The following is a 19,080-nucleotide window of genomic DNA, read 5'->3' as shown; positions in this document are numbered from 1 at the left end:
AGAAATAATTCCATAATCAACAGAATTATACTGATACTTTGATCTGTCAGATCTAGAGCCCGATGACTAAGAATGCTGTGTGACTGTTTATAATAGTATTGAATTATTTCATATTATATTATATTAAATTCTAGTTATCAGATAGCTATAGAAGGCTATGCCTTTAACCCCTAGCACAGTTAATGCCCAGCCAGCACAGCCTAAAGCAGTGGTTTAACCCCTGCATGCCTGGAGTCAGCTCTCCTTGCTGTACAGTTCTCCTGCCTCCCTGCTAGGATTTGGAGACGTCACTCAGCGGGGGCCCTGTCCACTCCCTCTCCCTCTCAGCCTCTACTTGTTTTCTCCAGACTTTGGGAAAGAATTAAGTGAACAAGATCTCCTTTCCCCCTGTACCCTCACACCTCATCCTGGGATCAGAGCAAGGGGAGCTGCTGTATGCTGCCAGGGTGAGTGCAGTGAGTAGAGGGACCTTACTAAGCACCCTGCATCTCACATCTCACTGCCTGCAGCTTTCCTGCATAGCATTTACTGGGAGCTTTTATTTTCCTCTCTTTTATTTGAAATATGTTTTTACAGAGCAAGTAGGAACCTAACCAAGTACATACAGTATGGGGGTGTCAGTGTACCCCAGAATAGACCCCTGAGTACCCACCGGGGGGACATGACGTGCTGTCTAATTAACAACTGGACACGTTGTGCAAAAATAAGAATAAGGCATGTTTTATCATTGATTGTGTTTCATTGTATTTACTAATTGTGTGACGCTTTCCCCCATCAGACACACTTGGGATGTGAATAGCACAAGCTCCAGCTGGGACCTCCTGATGAATTAACTCACAGACACACTGAGAAGAACAGATACATTTTGGAACCTTCAGAGCCAGCCTGGTGGAACTACCCGGTGACTTGATGTGGATTATGGAGGTGGAAGCCAGGTCGTTATCAGAGAATTCGAATTCTGTGGGTGAAGAGGTCTATAACTGAAGGTCTACAGGATCTCCTGGGGGAGAGAGGCAGGACTTCCCGACTGGGTCTTCTAATGTCTCTACAATTAAACAGACCTTGGGGTTATTATGCCAATATTTGTTTTATTATTCTACAATAGTCGAGATGAAGGAAAAATCAAAAAACGCAGCCAAAACCAGAAGAGAAAAGGAGAATGGGGAATTTTATGAACTGGCCAAATTATTGCCTCTGCCGTCGGCCATCACTTCCCAACTAGACAAAGCGTCCATCATCCGCCTGACCACCAGCTACCTAAAAATGAGGGCAGTCTTTCCAGACGGTGAGTACAGGGTACACATATCGACATGATCCGGCGTAGACAAGGTCCAAACACAGAGCAGGGCTAACACAGACAAGGCCCAACAGACAAATGTCCAAAAACAGCCAACATAAAACGGAATAAAACCCAAACACAGACAAGGTTCAACCGAGCAAAGTCAAAAACAGACAAGGTACAACATAGTACACCCCAAACACAGCCAAAGCCCAACAGAGCAAAGTCCGACAGAGACAAGGTCCAAAATAAACAGAAACGGTCCATATATAGAGACAAGGTCTAACACAGACAAGGTCCATCAGAAACAAAATCCAAATACAAAGTCCAACAAGAGACAATGTCCAAACACACAAGGTCGAACACAGCAAAGCCCAAAAACAGACAAGGTCCAATAGTGCAAAGCCCAAATACAGACAAGATCCAAACACAGACAAGGTCCAATAGAGCAAAGCCCAAACACAGACAAGATCCAAACACAGACAAGGTCCAATAGAGCAAAGCCCAAACACAGACAAGATCCAAACACAGACAAGGACCAATAGAGCAAAGCCCAAACACAGACAAGATCCAAACACAGGCAAGGACCAATAGTGCAAAGCCCAAACACAGACAATGTCTAATAGAGCACAGCTCAAACACAGACAAGGTCCAGATACAGTAAAGGCCCAATATAGACATGGTTCACAGCAGACAAGGTCCGACAAGGCATGAAACCGTAAAGACAAGTATTTTAAACTCGATAAATAAACTGCCCGAGGGGTGATATTTAGTAATATGATACATAATGATACATTCAAATACGTATATCAGCTATAAACACATGATACAAAATGTCCTGTATATTTGTAGTATATTTGTGATCATTATATTATAAATCGTAAGGACAGGTTTTGCCTTATCTATATAATCTATTTGCGTATATATATATATATTAATTAATTCACTATTCATACTGTGAGCATATTATACCAATATATTTAATTAAATAAAAAAAATATAATATGTGGTTGAGCTTATAGGTGTATTTTCATAATAGATAGATAGATAGAGAGAGAGAGATAGATAGATAGATAGATAGATAGATAATTATATATGATATTAATAAATACATGAATAATGATAATTTAAATAATGATAATTTATATATTCTTTTATAGTGATGCACGTGTATATATTTTTCTTTAAATTAATTTATTTATGCATAGCTCACTTTTGTACGGTAGTAATACAATTCAGGTTTATAATGTTTACAAATAAACTAATTATGTTTGTAATAATATTATTTAATGTAGCGATAAGGGGGCGATCTAATCCTGGAAGGGACTGATTAGCAATCTGTCATAATACACAAGTTAATCAGGTTCTGATTTAATGAAAAGGGCAGTATTGGTGCAGGTGAATTCTAGCATGGCAATGAACACATATTGCCTCAGTTAAAATTCCTTCCTCCAAACCATTTTCTGCCTTTACTGATTGACTGGAAATGTTATATAATTGTGTATAACACATAGGATGACTCCTGATTGCATATGCAAAATATATAATATACTCAGGGGGATTGGCAGGATAAATAGCAGCCCCTGAATTGGGATATCGTGAAAGGACTGCTAGAGCTTGCACAGGCTGGGGATGTGTAGAAATTGTTTTATATGAACACAAACTAACAGTAAGGGTATTTTCAGATAGTTAGGACACCCCTCTGTAATTCTCAGTCCAGATGGGAATAAATGGGAGATGGTGTGTTTTACAAAGGAGAGTGTAATGATGCCAGTTTATCCCATTGTACAGCGCTAAGGAACTTCCTGGCGCTATATAAATAATAAAATAATAATAATTATATTATAGAACACTGATTGAGGAATTGTGTGTGTTTATAGACACATGATTTGCCTCCCACACTCATAGCCCCTACCTTCTAATCGCTGCTCAGTGCTGGCTAATTCAAAAGTGCTTCACTAAATTGACACACACACACATCTATATAGAAACATACAAATACACACACACACACACACACACACATATATAGATCTATACAAATACGCACATCTATATAGACACATACAAACACACACACACACAGATGGACATATACAAATACACCCATCTATATAGAAACATACAAATACACACGCACACACATATATATAGAAACATACAAATACACACACACACACACACACATATAGATATATACAATTACACACATCTATATAGACACATACAAACACACACACACACACACACACATAGATAGACATATACAAATACACCCATCTATATAGACACATACAAATACACACACACACATATATATATATATATATATATATATATATATATAGACACACATACAAATACACACACACACACACACACACACATATATAGACACATACAAATACACACACACACACATATATATAGACGCATACAATACACATACAGATATATATATATATAGACACACATACAAATACACACATAAACGCACATATATATATAGACACACATACATATACACATACACGCATACACACATACACACACATATATATAGACACACACATAAATATAAACAAAAAACACACACATATAAATAGACACACATACATTTACAAACACACATACAAACACAGAATAATTTTGTACCAAGGTGTAAATATGCATAGATTGTTTTGTTTTTACAGTTACATGTTTTTACAGTTCTGCATAGGTAAATATGTTGAGTCTAGTTTAGCAGCAAACCGAAATACTTATTCTATTTTATTATTTTATTCTATTTTCGATACTATATTATGTTATATTAGGACTTAATATATCTAATAATATTTACAAACATGTATAAAATATGAGACTCAATATATAATAAATATCTCAAATGAGAATCAATATATAATAAATATCTCAAATGAGAATCAATATATAATAAATATCCATCTGTGAGATAAAAATATTATAAATTTATAGATCGTATATAAGTGTGTGCAATATCTAAACATGGCATATTTCATTAATATAACCTGTGTGTTCCTTAACTGTGCCACTGAGAATGGCCTTGTTCATTCAGTCTATCTATCTATCTATCTATCTATCTATCTATCTATCTATCTATCTATCTATTAATCTATCTGTCTATCTGTCTATCTATCTATCTATCTATCTATCTATCTATCTATCTATCTATCTATCTATCTATCTATCTATCTATCTGTCTATCTATCTATCTATCTATTAATCTATCTGTCTATCTATCTATCTATCTATCTATCTGTCTATCTATCTATCTATCTATCTATCTATCTATTAATCTATCTGTCTATCTATCTGTCTATCTATCTATCTATCTGTCTATCTATCTATCTATCTATTAATCTATCTGTCTATCTATCTATCTATCTATCTATCTATCTATCTATCTATCTATCGATCTATCTATCTATCTATCTATCTATCTACCTATCTGTCTATCTATCTATCTATCTATCTATCTATCTATCTATCTATCTATCTAATCTATCTATCTATCGATCTATCTCTGTCTGTCTATCCTAATAATTATAAATTTTTACACTTCTACACCTAGACAATATATAGTTCTTTGAGTGTGAGTATGTGAGTTATGTTTAAATTAGAATTTACCTCTCCAGTCCTGGGAAGCGAGTTAAATTATTATTATTGTATTATTTATATAGCGCCATCAGACTCCGTAGCGCTGTACAATGGCTGTGATTTGCTCCCAGGGTGAGTTAGAGGGACATTGCATTAACTGAAATTCTGATTATTGTCTCTTGTTCCTGTAAAATACCCCAAACATATTCTTTGTCATCTGTCAGATGCATTTAGAAGGGATAAATACAACCAGCATCTAACCCTTTCACTTCCCCAGAGTCACTGCACTGGGGTGGTTTGACTCATCTAAACGATTAGTAATTCACATGAACTACACAAACAATTAGATATTTAAAGCGCCTTATTAATAGTGCACTTAAACTGGTTTAGTCCTGGAAACACTGGGATTATTGGAAACACTGTAATTTAAAGCAACAGTCATCTTAATAGCGATGCACCATTTCAACTCATTTATCAGAAGAAATAACAAGTGTTTAGATAATAAGGCATAATGATAGATTGAGTGGGAATAATCTGATTTAATGCTATTTACAGACTAAATGTTCTTTCGATCTCTGCATTTCTTATATGCAGAATTATTGTACAATATAAAATGATACTAAAATAAATAGAATTAAAACACAAAAAAAACTTGCAATTTAATCACAGTTACAATTTATATAAAGTTACCATTAATAAATGCCGAATATTTTGTAATTACCATTTATATATGCTTACCATTAATATACATTTTTTATTTACAGTTACAAGTATTATAATGTGTATTGTAATTTCATTTTTCAATATTCACTATTAATATACACTGTATAATATAGTTACAGTTTATATACGTTAACCTGTAAAATATATGGTGTATATTCTAATTACCATTTATAATGTAAGTACTGCAATTATATTTTATATTATATAGCTATAACTTATATAATGTAAACATTAATACATTATCTATATAATAATTATCATTTTAATATTACTATTAATATTTAGTGTGTAATATATAGTTGTAATTTAAATAGGTTGGGAATTAATATGTGCTTTATAGATTTATAATTTATGCATAATTACTATTTAAACATACTGAATCATTTATAGTTATATATAAATTAACCATTAATATATGTTATATATTTTAATTGCAATATTTATATGTCACATAAAAACACTGTAGTAACATTTATATATAGCTCCTGCTTAATAACTTAGTATATACTGTATATGATAGTCACAATTTATTCCTAATTATCATTCGTATATACTGTGTATTGTAATAACAGTTGGCTATATCTATATAGCCATTGTTTATGTATTTTATGTTGTATATTATAATTTTATAGAAATATTTTTAATGGTTTGGTTTGTTTGTTTTTGTTCTGGGCAAACATCAATAGTATGTATTCTGCTAATTTTAAACCCTCTATTTTATATAATTTGGTTACCTACTTTGTATAATTGATTAAATCCTTAAGCTAATAAATAGCGATTTGTACAGTTAGCAAAATTTGTAAATTAAAACAGCCATGTTACCAATGTAGATTTTTGCTCATCTCTATGCTAAATTTTGTAATGCAATTTTCAACTCATCAAAAAATAAAATAAAAAAATCACTGTTTAGTGGGAGATCCCCATTAATTGCTAATGTACAACTTTGTCTGCTGGTAAGTGGACGCTGGGGTTATTATGCAAATATACAGCAGCAATGTAATGTAATTGAATTGTTCAAAATGTGTTTTTTAGGGAGAAATTAATAATATAGCAAGTATTGTTTAAACAAGACAGTAAACCATATACAGCATAGAAACAGTCAGAATAAAATATAATACTGTGCTATTATTATTATTATTGTATTATTTATATAGCGCCATCAGATTCCGTAGCGCTGTACAATGGTATAAGAAACAGCATTTAAAAAAAAAAAAAGTTGAAAATAATGAAAGGTGATTTGAGCAATTTTTTGGTGAGAAATGCCCATCGCGGGATATTTTTTGCGCTGTCCGTATATAACATTATTATATGCAAACTCACACAGCAAATTAAATATGAAAAAAGTGGGTAAATCATGCCTCAAATTATTTATAGTCATTTATTAGTGAAAACTAAAATATCTACTCCCTTTTGTAAGAGTCACACAAAACATATATACTTATGCTTATATTATGCAATAAAATGATATCTCAAATTCCATTTCATTTATATTAGTGTAGCACATATATAATATTCCCTGATCAGTAGTTATATTTTATTTAGACGATATATAACAATGTGTCAAATGTTACAAGAACCTTACTAAATCGCACTACACAATAATATGAATCTAATAAAGTATTGTGTTTAAACTTAAAATATTAATCTGATCTATAACATTGTCTGAGAAATGAATTGTATCCAATAACTGTTATACTACATAGTATTTTATTAATAATTCTGGTATAATATTGTGTTAGTATGTAGAATAGTTATCTAATACTTAAAATACAGTTATTAAAACACTGTAACTTCCCCATGTAATAAGTCTTATCTCATATATTACAGTTTTATTTATATTGACTATCTCATTATAGAGTATATCTTAAATGTCTAGCGCTTCAATAAATATATTGTATTTCATGCCATTTATTATTAGGGTTTTGATAGAATATTGAGTTAGTAGTTACAATATTTATATGATATATAATATTGTGTAAACGGTTATAATACTGTACTATATGTATTGAATTGCATACCATGTAATAACAGATCTTTATATAGTAGTTATAATTAATTAATATATCCTGATTTATTATAGACAGTAATGTGTCAATAAACATATTCTATTTAATCCCATATAATAATACTTTACTGATAGGATACTAAGTAGCTATTCATGTCAACATTCCAATCTTGGATAGAATATTAGGTAGTTTATGCTAATCATACCATTCTGTATTAGAGTAGGCAGGCTCTGTTAGTGAATCAGCTTTGTGGAGAAGACATTGAAAGGGGGGAAGGGACACAAACAGAAGGGGGACAGATAATTGGGAGATTTTCCCATTCATCACTTGTTCTGTGTGACTGTTTATTAAGGACTTGCTATGTATTTTGCATTACACTTTATATAGTATTGTAGCTATTTCACCCCAGTGAGATTTCTCTCTGGCACTGACCAGTAATTAATTACTACAGTCCACATTAATAGATTTTAAATTTGGCTAAATCTGTAGATAGATATGACCTACAGTAATAGTCTGAAGGGACAGTGAGTGAGATCCCTGTGTTACATCAGTCACTAAATTCTCCTATTTACTTCATTATAGTCACTGCTACTACTATACAATTATAGTCACTGCCCCACTATAAACATTATAGTCACTGCTACTACTATACAATTATAGTCACTGCCCCACTATAAACATTATAGTCACTGCTACTACTATACAATTATAGTCACTGTCCCACTATAAACATTATAATCACTGCTACTACTATACAATTATAGTCACTGTCCCACTATAAACATTATAGTCACTGCTACTACTATACAATTATAGTCACTGTCCCACTATAAACATTATAGTCACTGCTACTACTATACAATTATAGTCACTGCCCCACTATAAACATTATAGTCACTGCTACTACTATACAATTATAGTCACTGCCCCACTATAAACATTATAGTCACTGCTACTACTATACAATTATAGTCACTGCCCCACTATAAACATTATAGTCACTGCTACTACTATACAATTATAGTCACTGCCCCACTATAAACATTATAGTCACTGCTACTACTATACAATTATAGTCACTGCCCCACTATAAACATTATAGTCACTGCTACTACTATACAATTATAGTCACTGCCCCACTATAAACATTATAGTCACTGCTACTACTATACAATTATAGTCACTGCCCCACTATAAACATTATAGTCACTGCTACTACTATACAATTATAGTCACTGCCCCACTATAAACATTATAGTCACTGCTACTACTATACAATTATAGTCACTGCCCCACTATAAACATTATAGTCACTGCTACTACTATACAATTATAGTCACTGCCCCACTATAAACATTATAGTCACTGCTACTACTATACAATTATAGTCACTGCCCCACTATAAACATTATGGTCACTGCTACTACTATACAATTATAGTCACTGTCCTACTATAAACATTATAGTCACTGCTACTACTATACAATTATAGTCACTGCCCCACTATAAACATTATAGTCACTGCTACTACTATACAATTATAGTCACTGCCCCACTATAAACATTATAGTCACTGCTACTACTATACAATTATAGTCACTGCCCCACTATAAACATTATAGTCACTGCTACTACTATACAATTATAGTCACTGCCCCACTATAAACATTATAGTCACTGCTACTACTATACAATTATAGTCACTGCCCCACTATAAACATTATAGTCACTGCTACTACTATACAATTATAGTCACTGCCCCACTATAAACATTATAATCACTGCTACTACTATACAATTATAGTCACTGCCCCACTATAAACATTATAGTCACTGCTACTACTATACAATTATAGTCACTGCCCCACTATAAACATTATAGTCACTGCTACTACTATACAATTATAGTCACTGCCCCACTATAAACATTATAGTCACTGCTACTACTATACAATTATAGTCACTGTCCCACTATAAACATTATAGTCACTGCTACTACTATACAATTATAGTCACTGCCCCACTATAAACATTATAGTCACTGCTACTACTATACAATTATAGTCACTGTCCCACTATAAACATTATAATCACTGCTACTACTATACAATTATAGTCACTGCCCCACTATAAACATTATAATCACTGCTACTACTATACAATTATAGTCACTGCCCCACTATAAACATTATAGTCACTGCTACTACTATACAATTATAGTCACTGCCCCACTATAAACATTATAGTCACTGCTACTACTATACAATTATAGTCACTGCCCCACTATAAACATTATAGTCACTGCTACTACTATACAATTATAGTCACTGTCCCACTATAAACATTATAGTCACTGCTACTACTATACAATTATAGTCACTTCCCCACTATAAACATTATAGTCACTGCTACTACTATACAATTATAGTCACTGTCCCACTATAAACATTATAGTCACTGCTACTACTATACAATTCTAGTCACTGCCCCACTATAAACATTATAGTCACTGCTACTACTATACAATTATAGTCACTGCCCCACTATAAACATTATAGTCACTGCTACTACTATACAATTATAGTCACTGCCCCACTATAAACATTATAGTCACTGCTACTACTATACAATTATAGTCACTGCCCCACTATAAACATTATAGTCACTGCTACTACTATACAATTATAGTCACTGCCCCACTATAAACATTATAGTCACTGCTACTACTATACAATTATAGTCACTGCCCCACTATAAACATTATAGTCACTGCTACTACTATACAATTATAGTCACTGCCCCACTATAAACATTATAGTCACTGCTACTACTATACAATTATAGTCACTGCCCCACTATAAACATTATAGTCACTGCTACTACTATACAATTATAGTCACTGTCCCACTATAAACATTATAATCACTGCTACTACTATACAATTATAGTCACTGCCCCACTATAAACATTATAGTCACTGCTACTACTATACAATTATAGTCACTGCCCCACTATAAACATTATAGTCACTGCTACTACTATACAATTATAGTCACTGTCCCACTATAAACATTATCATCGCTGTCCCACTATAAAGTTATAATCACTGTCCCGTTATAAAATTATAATCACTGTCCCACTATAAAAATATAGTCACTTCCCCAATATACAATTATAGCCATTCTCCCTTTATTAAAATCATACATCAACTGCCCTCACTTTAAAAATTGCATTTACTTACACTTCAATACTATTGAAAATTTATTACCACCAGTCACTGAGCATTCAGAACTATACTGCATCCAATACCATGTGTGTCCATGAATTAACCCACTACTCTGTGTGTCCATTAATTAATCCTCTACCATGTGTGTCTATTCATTAACCCACTACCCTGTGAGTCCATTAATTAATCCTCTACCCTGTGTGTCCATTAATTAATCCACTACCCTGTGAGTCCATTAATTAATCCACTACCCTGTGTGTCCATTAATTAATCCACTACCCTGTGAGTCCATTAATTAATCCACTACCCTGTGAGTCCATTAATTAATCCACTACCCTGTGTTTCCATTAATTAATCCACTACCATATGTGTCTATTCATTAACCCACTACCCTGTGTGTCCATTAATTAATCCACTACCCTGTGTGTCTATTAATTTACCCACTACCCTGTGCGTCTATTAATTTACCCACTACCCTGTGTGTTTATTAATTTACCCACTACCCTGTGTGTCTATTAATTTACCCACTACCCTGTGTGTCTATTAATTTACCCACTACCCTGTGTGTCTATTAATGTACCCACTACCCTGTGTGTCCATTAATTAATCCACTACCCTGTGTGTCTATTCATTAACCCACTACCCTGTGTGTCCATTAATTAATCCACTACCCTGTGTGTCTATTAATTTACCCACTACCCTGTGTGTCTATTAATTAATCCACTACCCTGTGTGTCTATTAATTAATCCACTACCCTGTGTGTCTATTAATTTACCCACTACCCTGTGTGTCTATTAATTTACCCACTACCCTGTGTGTCTATTAATGTACCCACTACCCTGTGTGTCCATTAATTAATCCACTACCCTGTGTGTCTATTCATTAACCCACTACCCTGTGTGTCCATTAATTAATCCACTACCCTGTGTGTCTATTAGTTTACACACTACCCTGTGTGTCTATTAATTAATCCACTACCCTGTGTGTCTATTAATTAATCCACTACCCTGTGTGTCTATTAATTAATCCACTACCCTGTGTGTCTATTAATTTACCCACTACCCTGTGTGTCTATTCATTTGCCCACTACCCTGTGTGTCTATTAATTAATCCACTACCCTGTGTGTCTATTAATTTACCCACTACCCTGTGTGTCTATTCATTAGCCCACTACCCTGTGTGTCTATTAATTAATCCACTACCCTGTGTGTCTGTTAAATTACCCACTACCCTGTTTGTCTATTAATTAATCCACTACCCTGTGTGTCTATTAATGTACCCACTACCCTGTGTGTCTATTAATTTACCCACTACCCTGTGTGTCTATTAATTTACCCACTACCCTGTGTGTCTATTAATTTACCCACTACCCTGTGTGTCTATTAATTTACCCACTACCCTGTGTCTATTAATTTACCCACTACCCTGTGTGTCTATTAATTTACCCACTACCCTGTGTGTCTATTCATTAATCCACTACCCTGTGTGTCTATTCATTAACCCACTACCCTGTGTGTCCATTAATTAATCCACTACCCTGTGTGTCTATTAATTTACCCACTACCCTGTGTGTCTATTAATTTACCCACTACCCTGTGTGTCTATTAATTTACCCACTACCCTGTGTGTCTATTAATTTACCCACTACCCTGTGTCTATTAATTTACCCACTACCCTGTGTGTCTATTAATTAACCCACTACCCTGTGTGTCCATTAATTAATCCACTACCCTGTGTGTCTATTCATTAACCCACTACCCTGTGTGTCCATTAATTAATCCACTACCCTGTGTGTCTATTAATTTACCCACTACCCTGTGTGTCTATTAACTAATCCACTACCCTGTGTGTCTATTAATTTACCCACTACCCTGTGTGTCCATTAATTAATCCACTACCCTGTGTGTCTATTCATTAACCCACTACCCTGTGTGTCTATTAATTTACCCACTACCCTGTGTGTCTATTAATTAACCCACTACCCTGTGTGTCTATTCATTAACCCACTACCCTGTGTGTCTATTCATTAACCCACTACCCTGTGTGTCTATTAATGTACCCACTACCCTGTGTGTCCATTAATTAATCCACTACCCTGTGTGTCTATTCATTAACCCACTACCCTGTGTGTCTATTAATTTACCCACTACCCTGTGTGTCTATTAATTAACCCACTACCCTGTGTGTCTATTCATTAACCCACTACCCTGTGTGTCTATTCATTAACCCACTACCCTGTGTGTCTATTAATTTACCCACTACCCTGTGTGTCCATTAATTAATCCACTACCCTGTGTGTCTATTCATTAACCCACTACCCTGTGTGTCTATTAATTTACCCACTACCCTGTGTGTCTATTAATTAACCCACTACCCTGTGTGTCTATTCATTAACCCACTACCCTGTGTGTCTATTCATTAACCCACTACCCTGTGTGTCTATTAATGTACCCACTACCCTGTGTGTCCATTAATTAATCCACTACCCTGTGTGTCTATTCATTAACCCACTACCCTGTGTGTCTATTAATTTACCCACTACCCTGTGTGTCTATTAATTAACCCACTACCCTGTGTGTCTATTCATTAACCCACTACCCTGTGTGTCTATTCATTAACCCACTACCCTGTGTGTCTATTAATTTACCCACTACCCTGTGTGTCCATTAATTAATCCACTACCCTGTGTGTCTATTCATTAACCCACTACCCTGTGTGTCTATTCATTAACCCACTACCCTGTGTGTCTATTAATTTACCCACTACCCTGTGTGTCTGTTAATTGACTGCCTTTGAGGATTTTGCCATTTTGTCTATTGTGGCCTAGAATTAATAATCACTATTCTACCCATAGAAGGTTATTGAGTAACATGGCAATATCAATTGAATTCAAAGTGAATTTCAAACTTAATGTCAAAGTACATAAACCGGAAACATAGCTGACTTGAAGAAATGTTTCCGTTCTGCTATTTTGACCTTAGATTTGAAATTCACTCTGAATTCACTTGCAATTCTATTTACTACTTTATTTACTTGCATTTACTATTTAACAAACTTTAGTATGTTGATGTGTTTTATCCATATGAGCTAATTATTCTATAATATCACCAATGGTACCCCTTTGGCTCTCACAATCCCTTACTCCAATACAGTCATGCCTCCATTATATATGTATGATGACCCCTTAGTAGTGATGACCCCTACAGGCTGCGCTAAGCATCAAGGGAAATGTAGTCCATTTGCTCCTGCAGTGCCACGTTTAGCCATCCCTGCTGTAGCTCTGCATGTCTTATATATGTGGAGTTTGTTCAGTGTTCATAGACAGAGCATATTTATTGTATTATAGATATATTTCATTGTGTGTCCATTAAATCTTTACCTGACTCCACATACCAGAGTAGCAATGTGATGGGACCTATATTATTTAATATTACATGTTACCTTACTTATAGTTACTATTACTGCAAACCGGTATACATTAGCTCTAGAAGTTACAAGAGAGTAATATGATACTGTTACTAGAAGCTGCTACAGAGTCCTTACTACTAGAAGCTGATAGAGTGAGAATGTTATTGGGTGCTGATCTTATACAATATTACAATTATTAAAACTGATCTTATACAATATTACAGTTACTTTAGCCTGACCCGCAACAATATTACAGTTACTATAGGCTGATCTTATACAATATTACAGTTACTAAAACTGATCTTATACAATATTACAGTTACTATAGCCTGACCCGCAACAATATTACAGTTACTATAGCCTGACCCGCAACAATATTACAGTTACTATAGCCTGACCCGCAACAATATTACAGTTACTATAGCCTGACCCGCAACAATGTTACAGTTACTATAGCCTGACCCGCAACAATGTTACAGTTACTATAACCTGACCCGCAACAATATTACAGTTACTATAGCCTGACCCGCAACAATATTACAGTTACTATAGCCTGACCCGCAACAATATTACAGTTACTATAGGCTGATCTTATACAATTTAACATTTACTACAGCCTGACCCGCAACAATATTACAGTTACTATAGGCTGATCTTATACAATATTACAGTTTCTAAAACTGATCTTATACAATATTACAGTTACTATAGCCTGACCTGCAACAATGTTACAGTTACTATAGGCTGATCTTATACAATGCTACAGTTACTATAGGCTGATCTTATACAATATTACAGTTACTACAGCCTGACCCGCAACAATATTACAGTTACTATAGGCTGATCCTGTATCCAGGATTAAATCACAGGATCCCGTTCTATATACAGGATTAGATCCCAGGGTCCCATTCTGTATCCAGGATTAGATCAAAGGATCCCATTCTGTATCCGGGATTAGATCCCAGGGTCCCATTCTGTATCCAGGATTAGATCCCAGGGTCCCATTCTGTATCCGGGATTAGATCACAGGGTCCCATTCTGTATTCAAGATTAGATCCCATGATCCCATTCTGTATCCAGGATTAGATCCCCGGATCCCATTCTGTATCCGGGATTAGATCACAGGGTCCCATTCTGTATCCAGGATTAGATCCCAGGATCCCATTCCGTATCCATGGTTAGATCCCAGGATCCCATTCTGTATCCAGGATTAGATCCCAGGATCCCATTCTGTATCCAGGATTAGATCCCAGGATCCCATTCTGTATCCGGGATTAGATCCCAGGGTCCCATTCTGTATCCAGGATTAGATCCCAGGGTCCCATTCTGTATCCGGGATTAGATCACAGGGTCCCATTCTGTATTCAAGATTAGATCCCATGATCCCATTCTGTATCCAGGATTAGATCCCAGGGTCCCATTCTGTATCCGGGATTAGATCACAGGGTCCCATTCTGTATTCAAGATTAGATCACAGGATCCCATTCTGTATCCAGGATTAGATCCCCGGATCCCATTCCGTATCCGGGATTAGATCCCAGGATCCCATTCTGTATCCAGGATTAGATCCCAGGATCCCATTCTGTATCCAGGATTAGATCCCAGGATCCCATTCTGTATCCAGGATTAGATCAGAGGATCCCATTCTGTATCCAGGATTAGATCCCAGGGTCCCATTCTGTATCCAGGATTAGATCCCAGGGTCCCATTCTGTATCCAGGATTAGATCCCCGGATCCCATTCCGTATCCAGGATTAGATCACAGGATCCCATTCTGTATCCAGGATTAGATCCCAGGATTCCATTATGTATCCAGGATTAGATAACAGGTTTCATTCTGTATCCAGGATTAGATCAGAGGATCCCATTCTGTATCCAGGATTAGATCCCAGGATCCCATTCTGTATCCAGGATTAGATCCCAGGGTCCCATTCTGTATCCGGGATTAAATCCCAAGGTCCCACTCTGTATCCGGGATTAGATAACAGGATCCCATTCCGTATCCAGGATTAGATACCAGGATCCCATTCTGTATCCAGGATTAGATCCCAGGATCCCATTCTGTATCCAGGATTAGATCAGAGGATCCCATTCTGTATCCAGGATTAGATCCCAGGATCCCATTCTGTATCCAGGATTAGATCCCAGGGTCCCATTCTGTATCCGGGATTAAATCCCAAGGTCCCACTCTGTATCCGGGATTAGATAACAGGATCCCATTCCGTATCCAGGATTAGATACCAGGATCCCATTTTGTATCCAGGATTAGATCCCAGGATCCCATTCTGTATCCAGGATTAGATCAGAGGATCCCATTCTGTATCCAGGATTAGATCCCAGGGTCCCATTCTGTATCCAGGATTAGATCCCAGGGTCCCATTCTGTATCCGGGATTAAATCCCAAGGTCCCACTCTGTATCCAGGATTAGATCCCCGGATCCCATTCCGTATCCATGGTTAGATCCCAGGATCCCATTCTGTATCCAGGATTAGATCCCAGGATTCCATTATGTATCCAGGATTAGATAACAGGATTCCATTCTGTATCCAGGATTAGATCAGAGGATCCCATTCTGTATCCAGGATTAGATCAGAGGATCCCATTCTGTATCCAGGATTAGATCAGATGATCCCATTCTGTATCCAGGATTAGATCCCAGGATCCCATTCTGTATCCAGGATTAGATCCCAGGGTCCCATTCTGTATCCGGGATTAAATCCCAAGGTCCCACTCTGTATCCGGGATTAGATCCCAGGGTCCCATTCTGTATTCAGGATTAGATCCCAGGGTCCCATTCTGTATCCAGGATTAGATCAAAGGATCCCATTCTGTATCCAGGATTAGATCAGAGGATCCCATTCTGTATCCAGGATTAGATCCTAGGGTCCCATTCTGTATCCAGGATTAGATCCCAGGGTCCCATTCTGTATCCGGGATTAAATCCCAAGGTCCCACTCTGTATCCAGGATTAGATCCCCGGATCCCATTCCGTATCCATGGTTAGATCCCAGGATCCCATTCTGTATCCAGGATTAGATCCCAGGATTCCATTATGTATCCAGGATTAGATAACAGGATTCCATTCTGTATCCAGGATTAGATCAGAGGATCCCATTCTGTATCCAGGATTAGATCAGAGGATCCCATTCTGTATCCAGGATTAGATCAGAGGATCCCATTCTGTATCCAGGATTAGATCCCAGGATCCCATTCTGTATCCAGGATTAGATCCCAGGGTCCCATTCTGTATCCGGGATTAAATCCCAAGGTCCCACTCTGTATCCGGGATTAGATCCCAGGGTTCCATTCTGTATCCAGGATTAGATCCCAGGGTCCCATTCTGTATCCAGGATTAGATCAAAGGATCCCATTCTGTATCCGGGATTAGATCACAGGATCCCATTCTGTATCCAGGATTAGATCCCAGGATCCCATTCTGTATCCAGGATTAGATCAGAGGATCCCATTCTGTATCCAGGATTAGATCCCAGGATCCCATTCTGTATCCAGGATTAGATCCCAGGATCCCATTCTGTATCCAGGATTAGATCAGAGGATCCCATTCTGTATCCGGGATTAGATCACAGGGTCCCATTCAGTATCCAGGATTAGATCCCAGGGTCCCATTCTGTATCCAGGATTAGATCCCAGGGTCCCATTCTGTATCCGGGATTAGATCCCATGATCCCATTCTGTATCCAGGATTAGATCAGAGGATCCCATTCTGTATCCAGGATTAGATCAGAGGATCCCATTCTGTATCCAGGATTAGATCAGAGGATCCCATTCTGTATCCAGGATTAGATCCCAGGATCCCATTCTGTATCCAGGATTAGATCCCAGGGTCCCATTCTGTATCCGGGATTAAATCCCAAGGTCCCACTCTGTATCCGGGATTAGATCCCAGGGTCCCATTCTGTATCCAGGATTAGATCCCAGGGTCCCATTCTGTATCCAGGATTAGATCAAAGGATCCCATTCTGTATCCAGGATTAGATCAGAGGATCCCATTCTGTATCCAGGATTAGATCCCAGGGTCCCATTCTGTATCCAGGATTAGATCCCAGGGTCCCATTCTGTATCCGGGATTAAATCCCAAGGTCCCACTCTGTATCCAGGATTATATCCCCGGATCCCATTCCGTATCCATGGTTAGATCCCAGGATCCCATTCTGTATCCAGGATTAGATCCCAGGATTCCATTATGTATCCAGGATTAGATAACAGGATTCCATTCTGTATCCAGGATTAGATCAGAGGATCCCATTCTGTATCCAGGATTAGATCAGAGGATCCCATTCTGTATCCAGGATTAGATCAGAGGATCCCATTCTGTATCCAGGATTAGATCCCAGGATCCCATTCTGTATCCAGGATTAGATCCCAGGGTCCCATTCTGTATCCGGGATTAAATCCCAAGGTCCCACTCTGTATCCGGAATTAGATCCCAGGGTCCCATTCTGTATCCAGGATTAGATCCCAGGGTCCCATTCTGTATCCAGGATTAGATCAAAGGATCCCATTCTGTATCCGGGATTAGATCACAGGATCCCATTCTGTATCCAGGATTAGATCCCAGGATCCCATTCTGTATCCAGGATTAGATCAGAGGATCCCATTCTGTATCCAGGATTAGATCCCAGGATCCCATTCTGTATCCAGGATTAGATCCCAGGATCCCATTCTGTATCCAGGATTAGATCAGAGGATCCCATTCTGTATCCGGGATTAGATCACAGGGTCCCATTCAGTATCCAGGATTAGATCCCAGGGTCCCATTCTGTATCCAGGATTAGATCCCAGGGTCCCATTCTGTATCCA

The 19,080-nt window shown here is 36.8% G+C and overlaps 1 protein-coding gene across 1 annotated transcript in view; it reads left to right on the top strand.

The window, feature by feature from the left end:
- Window positions 1-361: 361 nt before the first annotated feature.
- Window positions 362-19,080, top strand: part of SIM2 (SIM bHLH transcription factor 2) — an 88,799-nt gene continuing 70,080 nt past the window's right edge. The window contains exons 1-2 of the mRNA XM_063442548.1: window positions 362-446; window positions 779-1,285. Of these exons, the coding sequence (XP_063298618.1) occupies window positions 1,111-1,285 (175 nt within the window). The 5' untranslated portion in view covers window positions 362-446; window positions 779-1,110. The remainder of the gene's footprint in view (window positions 447-778; window positions 1,286-19,080) is intronic.

The sequence above is a fragment of the Pelobates fuscus genome, chromosome 1 (assembly GCF_036172605.1).
Source record: "Pelobates fuscus isolate aPelFus1 chromosome 1, aPelFus1.pri, whole genome shotgun sequence".
Taxonomy (NCBI): Eukaryota; Metazoa; Chordata; class Amphibia; order Anura; family Pelobatidae; genus Pelobates; species Pelobates fuscus.
This window is presented reverse-complemented; position numbering and strand designations above follow the sequence as displayed.